This window comes from Micropterus dolomieu, linkage group LG17, assembly GCF_021292245.1.
Source record: "Micropterus dolomieu isolate WLL.071019.BEF.003 ecotype Adirondacks linkage group LG17, ASM2129224v1, whole genome shotgun sequence".
Classification (NCBI taxonomy): domain Eukaryota; kingdom Metazoa; phylum Chordata; class Actinopteri; order Centrarchiformes; family Centrarchidae; genus Micropterus; species Micropterus dolomieu.
The window spans coordinates 10,508,832-10,518,413 of NC_060166.1; the positions used below are offsets into that span (position 1 = coordinate 10,508,832).

A 9,582-nucleotide genomic window follows, 5' to 3' on the forward strand; every position below is an offset into this window, starting at 1 on the left:
GAGGGGGGGGGGGGGGGGGGGGGGTCAGTCCGTCCCTCTCACTGCTTCTACAAACTGACGCAGCACGAAAACTGCTCATGTAACTCAACCACTCCGAAAAAGCCATTATGAGGCAGAGATCTCATTACTTCACCAAGCTGACGCTCCGTTTTGCTCAGCAATTTATGTATGGCAGATACACACACACACACACACACACACACACACACACACACACACACACACACACACACACGATCTCATGACATGTCAAATGCAGATCATAATAATGCACAGGTCATATCAGTGTCCACAGTCACTCATCACCACAGCCCCTTCCAGGGACTATATAGGGAGCGGATGAGGGGCACAGATCCTCCTGAGTCCTGCAGATTAGATATGCATTACATTTAGCTTGAGTATCCTGATTTGGTGGTAAAGATGCTTTTCTCACCAGCCTGCTGTCTCATCCTGCTGCTCCTCTTGAACTTTGTTGATGCTGGTGAGTGAGTTGCTGAATGCTCCACTGAATGTGATAACATTTACTCACAGATTCATGATTTACTCTTATCAGAATTTGTTATGGGTTTTTAAAAGTTGACATCATACTTATAGCACAAATATGGCAAAGCTGAGGCGTTCCAGTAATGCTTCGTACTTTGCGCGTCATTTCTGGTGGAGTTTATTTATTTTTACAGTTGTCAGATTTGAGCTGGAAGAAAAAAGAAAACAGATGCTCGTGGTGACAGTGAATCCCTTGGGAGACTATTGCTGGATGTTGACTGCTCCTGAAATAGATCCCAGATTTTGTAGGCAGAGTTTTAAGTATTTTTGTCAACTATCATATACATAAACCTCTAGGTGCAGATTTGTTGGTGGTGCTTTTATCAATCAAATGGCTGATAGGGCCACGTAGGAGGCTTTTCTTAGAGCAAGTTGGATCGGCACAGCTCTGGTATTGCATGGAGGCCGGGAGGTCAGTAGATCAAGACTTGTGCTGTTTGTGATCAAACTAATGCAAACCATTTAGTGTGTAATATTTCCATGACTGCACAATAGTCATTCTCTCATGTCCCTGCGGCGCCAGGACGGATTCTGAGCAAGATCAAGGAGCGTGCGCGTAATCTCCAGCTGCAGAAAGCCAAGCAGCATCTCCTGGCACAAACCCTCAGTGGTCATCAGCCTCTCCTACGTGTGAGGGAGGGCAGGATTCACCAGCAGCTGAACCATTTCAACCGACAAGACGTTAGCACCTTCCCTCAGGTAGGGAAAGCTCAAACAATGTTTTAAATATTTACATTTCATAGTCTGGCATGGAGCTATCCAGTGTGAGTGCACTGAGCAGATGGTTACATGACATTTGAAACATAAAAAGCAATGTACACTTGACTTTGACAACTTGATGATAAAAAAGAAAATCTGCATGAACGCAGTTTTATTTCAAGCATCAAATAAGATGCCATCGTATGTTATTTCTGAGGTTAGTTAAGCTTTTCTAATGCAGCAAAGTTATATATAAATAGTTTAATAGTGCTGCAAAAAAAAGAAGGTTTCCTGTCCCACTGAACGGCACTGCTTTAATTTTGCTCTACCGATAAGTGCTACAAATGAGCAACATCCAATGGTAGCAGTTTGCAGTCCAAATCATCCAAATCATGGCTGGTTTTCACCTCCCCAGCTCCACCAGGCAGTGACAAGACATTTGATGCTGCCAATGTGCATATGTGCCCATTGCAGCATTAAATTAAGGATTACTTACACTAAGAGTTTGGATGTGCTGCTGGTTTGGCTAAACCTGAATAAAGCAATTTTCGTTCTTTTTTTTCTCTGCATCTCTTCGCCTGTCTTTCTTACAGAGGTTCTTTGTGAACGAGGCCTACTGGCAGAATCCTGATGGTCCGGTGTTCCTCTTCATCGGAGGGGAAGGGCCCATCTTTGACTTTGATGTTCTGGCAGGTACAGTAGGATTCATGCAGCACACAGTCGAACGGATAAAATACAGAATATGCCTGAATCAACAAAGAAGCTGAAACACCCTCACTGATTTGCAAATGAAAGTGGAAACCGTGAGTGAAGCCTCATATTGTGTGTCAGTAAGGTGACACTTGTTTGCAAGCACATTTTTCATCTTTAACTTTTCTCTAATGTGCTCTGCAAATACCCATCAAATCTCCCACTATCTGCATCATCCTCACATCTATTTCCTCCCATGTTTCACTTAAATTTTGAATTTCAATATTGGCTTTCTTCACAAACTCTACAAAACTTCTATTGTACAAGGTACAACAAAGATATGTAAAACAAAATTAGTTAGTTAAAATAGTTTCTAAACTGATAAAATATATACACTCAGAAATCACTTTATGTAACATGTCTTGTCACCTAGAGTCAGAATATGAAATGTTTTTGTAAGAATACATTTTTTGTCCTGAAAGTGCTGCAGGGATAAAGTATTTTTGTAGGCCAACTTGGAAGTCAGCATCACCCTGGGTCCATTGACAAAAAGCCAGTAGGATTTTTCCATTGGATTTTGAATTATTGCAGAAAATTTTAAGCTTTATGATACTTACACATTTTGTTGAGCAAGATAATCTTCACAAATGAACACCACCAGAAGTAAAAAGCTAATGTTAGACGCAACGTCATGGCCGCTAAGCTTCCAGCTTGTAATTGCGCTCTGTTCGTCCGTGGTGGCGTTTAATCTGTTTTTTAAAACATGTAAAAGCTTCAGAATTCAAGAGTAGGGTATTAACTGGTGTATTATTATATATCTTAAGCTTGTGTGAACCGCACACCTTATTTCAGGCACCTAAACAAAAACTCACATAAAAGACCCATTGACTTTGAGATGAGGGAATCGGAAGTTCAAAAATGTTGAAAATACTCATTTTATGTTTTAGGACCCATTCCTGCAGCGCTCTTTTTTTTTATTTTCCTGTAGGGGTTGATGGTGTTGTGCATCATCACCCCATCATACATTTTACCTACTTTTCTTATAAAAAGTGTTAGACCTCTTATCTGCTTCCACCAGGTCACCATGTTGAAATGGCTGCCGAGCACGGCGCTCTGCTATTAGTTCTGGAGCATCGTTTCTATGGTGGCAGCATCAACCCTGACGGCCTCAAAACAGAGAACCTGGCAGATCTGAGCAGCCAGCAGGCGTTAGTGTCAGCTCCTCCCTGTGTGTGTGTGTGTGTGTGTGTGTCTGTGTGTGTGTGTATCTGTGTGTACATGTATGACTGCAAATGTGTGCCTTTCCCCTTGTTCTTCACCACCCTTCCTCTCCGTCATATTTATGTGCATTTGTCTCTTTTTTGTTGTTTACATTCATTCAGGTTTCCTTCTCTCTGTCTATTTATGTGTGTTTGTGTTTGAGCATTTGGTTGGCCACCAGAAATCTTGTTCACTACACAAACACTTGGATCAGACGTTTCCCAGTAAATTGTACATCACGGCCACCACCCAGCCCATCAGATTCAAGTACCCTTCCCAGCCTTGCTTGGCACAATTCATAGTAATGGACACACTGACGCCATAAGCTTCTTTTAAAAAAAATCTAATAAAAAACATGTTGCGTCCCAGGGAACCCAAGTAGCCTACATTTTCCAAGGTCAAAAGAACCTCATTTTCATTTTCATTTCAAGATAATCTGTTTATTGCTCTCTATCTCTCCATTTACATTTATCTGTGTGTCAGCATCTATAATGTGTGTCATGTGTGTGAAAGAGTGAAGTTTCCAAACTTTGTGTGACCTTTACTGAACAAAGATTTTATTTGTTATTTTTTATTTCCAGGCTTGCTGACTTGGCTGTATTCCACCAGTACATCAGCCAAAGCTTCAATCTGAGCTACAGGAACACCTGGATCAGCTTTGGAGGCTCATACGCTGGAGCTCTGTCCGCCTGGTTCAGAGGAAAGGTGCAAGACTGGAGATATGAACATCACCTCATAAACTTTAATTTTATGTAATAATTATTTAAATGGTATATTGTGAAATTATACTTGAGCTTTAAAAATGTTTCTAAAAATTGGTAACACAGCGATAATTCATGCCAGACTCCACAATTATGAGAACATTTAGGAAGAGATTCCTCTTACTTCTGTATAATTTTACAAAAGACATCAAACCAGAATCTTTGTATTAAAATACAACACACAAAGGAATAAAATCATCAGGCTTTAGCTACACACACTGTACATGTTAGTAGGATCAAATCAGTGTTGGTTTTGATCTTCTCATGGGCTTGGTTGACAGAAAAAACAAACAAAGAATATCACCAGACTTAACATTTAATACAACCCTTCTCATATGTAGCCCCTTTTAAAATGAGCTTAGAACACAACCTTATTTTTACTCCCCTGGTTTGTGAAATGTTTTGGATGCATTTTCTATTCTTTATATACCACACAGGTCAGAAAAGAACTTGTATGAATGCAACAACCTACATATTAATAAGTGTTTTGTCACTTCTGTCTCTTTTCCGCTTGCGTTCTACTGCAGTTTCCCAATCTGGTGTATGGGGCTGTGGCCTCCTCTGCTCCTGTCAGGGCGAAGTTGGACTTCTCTGCCTACACCAATGTAAGTTTGCACAATCCATGGTCACAATATTGGCATATATTAGGATTTTTAAAATACTAAGTTCATGAGTCCACCACATGTAAAGAATGTAACACCCCTTCTCAGTTCATAAGAACCCCCAAATTCCTAGAAATATTACAAAGGACATGCCTGGCATTTTACATAATTATCACAAATTAGCTTAGTACACCTCCTTTAAATAACCTTATATTCTCTCACTCACACCTGTGATTTCTCTGTTTCAGACTGTTGGCTTGAGTCTTATGAACGAAGCAGTTGGTGGCTCCAAAAAGGTGTGAAGACAGCCACCTGTCTACAGTTTATATGACAGGGATTCAATTCGTGTTTGTCACAGGCGTTAAATTCACCCTCACCCTCTTCTTGCAGTGTCTGGCTGCTGTGCGGGAAGCCTTTGCTGCTGTGGAAGCAGCACTGATGGGCGGTAATGTCAGCCAGGTGGCTATTGACTTCGGCTGTTGTCAGATCCCCAAGGATCAAGATGATCAGGTGACGGCTTTATGAAATGCTTTAAGAGAACCAAACTGTGGTTGTAAATGTACCCTCCGTGGCATCTTGTTTTAGGCATTTTTGTCCTTTTATTTGGTTTTTGGTTTTTGGTTTTTATTTTAGACTTCTTCACCTCATGCTAGTGTAGTGAACCCTCCAAACTTTGTACCCATTCATCAACACCAACCGTCATGCTCCAAATGATTCAAAACTAGATGTAATTTTAGTACTATATAAGAGCGTATATTGTTGCAGTATTTTATTCAATTGAACTGGCACTGTAGATTGGTCTTGCTAAGTTTGTATTTGTAGTAGCAGACACTAGACACTTTACCAATTATCCATTACGTATGGCTTTACTATTTCCACTGTTCTGTTATCTGTTATTTTGAGCTATTTTAACCATTTATTCTTTACCTTTTAGATAGCATTCGACAATTCATTAGTTGCTAACAAATATTCATGCACTCTCAATTGCAACACTTGCTCAGCTGGCTCTATATGTGTTTGTATGTTTTAATTAAATTGATGTTTCTGTTGCTGTTCTAAATAATTATCTGAATCACATTTGGTCTCTTTTTATACCCTTTTTCTCTACTTCAGATTGAGCTGATGGAAAACTTGGCCGGCATTGTCATGGGAACAGTGCAGTACAATGAAGAAGGGGTCCTCATGTCTATTAATGAGCTCTGTGCTGTTATGACCTATAAGAGTGAGGCATATGAGGAGGAGATGGAGGCTTACAACCGCCTTGTTAAACTTGCACAGGTATGACATCAGAAGTTCCTCCTGCGTGTAGTTCTTCCCTTTTTGTGCACAGTATCACCACCAGGTGTCACTGTTGAGCCATTTTCATGAATTCCTTAATCAGAGACAGGCTTGTAGTGCACCTAGAGTTCAAATGGAAAGCTGCAATGATTTGGGATTACTCTTGCCAGCAGGATTATGCAGCGAGAGACCAAAGGCCAGGTGTTTTCTATGTGTTGTGTGTTTGTTTGTGCCCTTTCAGATCTACCGTTCCACCAGCGAGGAACAGTGTCTGGACATCTCCCATGAGAAAACAGTGAAGGATCTGATGGACACGTCCCTCCACTCAGGGAGGAGAGTAGAGAGACAGTGGACCTACCAGACCTGCACTGAGTTTGGCTTCTGTACTAAACACACACACATACAAGAACACACATAAAGGCAGCCGTCATTCTTTCTATGTCCTAACCCTTTATTTGTGTGTGTAGACCAGACTTGTGAGGATGCCACTTGTCCGTTCTCTGGGTTGCTGACCCTGCAGGCCAAGACTGACGTTTGTAACATGCTGTTTGGCATTTCCCAGCATTCCCTGCAAGGACGCATTGCCTTCACAAACACTTACTATGGAGGGGACAACCCCCCCATACACAGGGTCCTCTATGTCAATGGTGAGACTGGGTTACTAGAGACAAAACAAAACCACAACAAATGACTGAACCTAAGGAGTAGCTATCTGAGTAAGTGAACAGTGAGGTGAGGGAATTTCAACACAGTACTGACTAATTTAAAAATCCATATCATCATTGCTACAGGTGGAATTGACCCATGGAAGGAGCTCTCAGTGGTCCAGGACAGGAGTGAAGAAGGAGAAGAAGCCCATGCCATTTTCATCAAGGACACTGCTCACTGTGCTGATATGATGAGCAGAAGAGCCACAGACCGCTGCTCGCTCAAGAGCGCCAGAGAGGTATGTATACCTCAACTACATGTTACTGTGTAATCTGCATCACAAACACGTAGATAATTAAGTCCTCATATATTTGACCAAAACTCCTTAACACAAGGTCCACTTACTATTCATTTCTGGTGCTTTCAGGCAAATCTGAAGTTTACATATCTTGCGTGTCATTATAGCAACTGAACCATTTCTGTGAGAAATGAGCACAATGTAAAAATACTCTATTACAAGTAAAGGTCTACTGAAAAGGAAGTAAAAAGTTACTTCTGTAGTAAAAGTAAAGGTATACTCAATGCAGAAAATGTGACAGACATGTTAAAATATTATTTAGGTTATTATTACTGATGCATTAATGTGTAAATAGCATTTTGCCATTGTAGCTGGTCAAGATTTTAACTACTTTATATATTTTTTGTGGTTGCATATGAGAATGCATTTTGTTGAATAAGCTCATATGTTTTTAATGTGCAAAATCTCAATAGAGTAAGTGGTTAACTGTAGCTGTCAAATACATGATGTGCAGTAAAAAGTACTATATTTGCCTCTAAAATACAGTGGAGTAGCAGTACAATACTACACAGTACTTGAGTAAATGTACTTATATTAACTACATATTTCATAGTTGCATGGTACGTGCAGAGTAACATTTCTTTGGACGCTTCATTAAAAAAGAACACGTGTTTATGTTTTGGGATTTCTAACACAGTTTTCCCATCGTTCTGCCTCTCAGGAGATTGAGAAACATGTGGCCAGTTGGCTGAAGATGGCTGCCCGGGAGAGGATGGAGAAAAGAACTGTGTGATCAGATCACATTATAACCTGATGAGCTCTTATCACTGTTCCCTGAACCTGATAAGAAGCAGTCAATAAGCCGGTGTGCCTGGCTGTTCTGCTTCACTGTCGTCCTCGTTTTCCTCCATTTCCTCCCTAAGCCCATCCTGTTCCTTTTCTCTTCACTGTCTGTCCATAACTGTGTTATAGCACTGCACTTCATCTGGTTTATTTACGATATTCATCAGTTGCCATAACCTTGTAGTGTCACTAGGGTGCGATATTGCTTCATGTGTGTCAAACACTCTTTCTTTGTAAACCACCAGGCATCAAAATTCTGAATAGTTTGCCACACTGGTATCTATCTGTTTTTCTTAATAAACGGCAGCAAATGTTGTGTTGTTTTATTGTGTTGTCGTGGTTTTTAACAGTGAGAGAAATAATGGCAAGATGCAGAGTGTTTAAGTTTGGAAGGTGAAGAAGCACCAGTTGTCCCAAGGCCATCTGTTTGTGTGTGTGTGTGTGTGTGTGTGTGTGTGTGTGTGTTATATGTGTGACCCTCTTGGTAGGGGGTCAAAAGTGGGAGGTCATGACCCCTCTGACCCCGTGGGAGTGGAGATCATCAATCAACCAGAGGCTGGACAGAGCAGCAGGAGGGGACACTCACACAAACACACACATACACTAGATACTGTAACACACACACCGCACACATACCTGCTAAACATAACTTAAATATAAAGTACATCAAAGCACTTTTCCAACAAGTAATGAAAGCAATAGAATACGATAGAAATTCCTCTTAAGGATTGCTGATGAGATCCAGATATCAAAAATGTATCAGCTGCGCTCACACACACAGTATAAATAAGGCCTCTGACATTTGCTGCCATCCAGAATGTGTGTGTGTGTGTGTGTTATATGCGATAACGTACATGCCTTCTTATTCATGGAAAACTCACAGATGCTATCAGACACCTCGGCAGAGAGACAGGCTTTAAAGATGGAAAGTGAGTGAACCTGAAGCACTTTTTCACTGCAGTGCTTCTTTTCACCCTGTTTCATCCCCTCATCTCTTTGCTATTGTAAACAAGCAAACCCACACACATTTACACACACTCCAAGAGCCACTATCAGGGTTATCAGCCAGCACTTGCAGAGCGACAGGGCATGCTTTTTCTCTCTCCTCCATTCCTCCTCCTCCTCCAGCCTGTCCTGTTGATCAATGAGGAAGTTCTTGCGCCTCAACTATTAATCAGAGCCTATCGGCTATCTGTCTGCAGAGCCAACCAATCACGGCCCTCCGACAGCTGGGCCATGAAAAATGTGGCCGTGTGGATGGAGGGGAGGTTGGGGGAGGAGGGTGGCGGAGAAGAGGGAGGTGAAGGAGCACTCTATCTAATCCGAGTCAGGTCACGGCTACACAACTGCACTTTATGCACTTATAGTTGATTCTCAACGTAATGATGCGCACACACACACACGCACAAAGGAATGAGTGCACAGGTTTCATGGCCGATAGACAATGAAGCATTCACTTCAAGTCCACACATTTTGTTCCTGACTCACATTTACATCCCATTGTGGCATTTTGCAGACATGTAGCGCCCACTGTGTTACCACTCCTTTCATCTGGTGACAGAATCAGACAAAAACTATAATGAACACAGACTTCTTATGGGTTTGCAGCAGAAAGCTCCCCTGTGAGGACTATTACACTGTTGATCTCTTGTCCAATAACATGGCCTGGCCTCACGCCTCAAAGCTTCGTCAACACACTCCCATTCCTCTTATGCATAATCACCATGCTCACACTCATCCATTCACATCTTAATGTCGTGATTAGATTACATCTAATGCTATTACACTGCTCCTATCTCTCTCTCCTCTACACTCCACCTCTGTCTCCCTCCCTCCCTCTCCCTCTCATCATGGATTTCTTGCAGATCTTATTAGTGTGTGATGGGGACCAGGTCTCCCACTTTGGATTTATGAACCTCAGACTTCTCTCCTTTAATCTCTCCCTCTCTCCTTCTCCGCT

The 9,582-nt window shown here is 41.5% G+C and overlaps 1 protein-coding gene across 1 annotated transcript; it reads left to right on the forward strand.

Moving 5' to 3' along the window:
- Positions 1–420: 420 nt before the first annotated feature.
- Positions 421–7,948, forward strand: LOC123986339 (thymus-specific serine protease). Its single transcript, XM_046074545.1, has 13 exons — positions 421–481; positions 1,067–1,242; positions 1,836–1,935; positions 3,011–3,140; positions 3,774–3,897; positions 4,481–4,558; positions 4,804–4,851; positions 4,946–5,065; positions 5,669–5,833; positions 6,075–6,216; positions 6,301–6,480; positions 6,625–6,779; positions 7,501–7,948. Exons 1-13 carry the CDS (start codon positions 421–423, stop codon positions 7,570–7,572), a joined length of 1,551 nt encoding a protein of 516 aa, XP_045930501.1. The 3' UTR covers positions 7,573–7,948.
- The last annotated feature ends 1,634 nt before the right edge of the window (positions 7,949–9,582 follow it).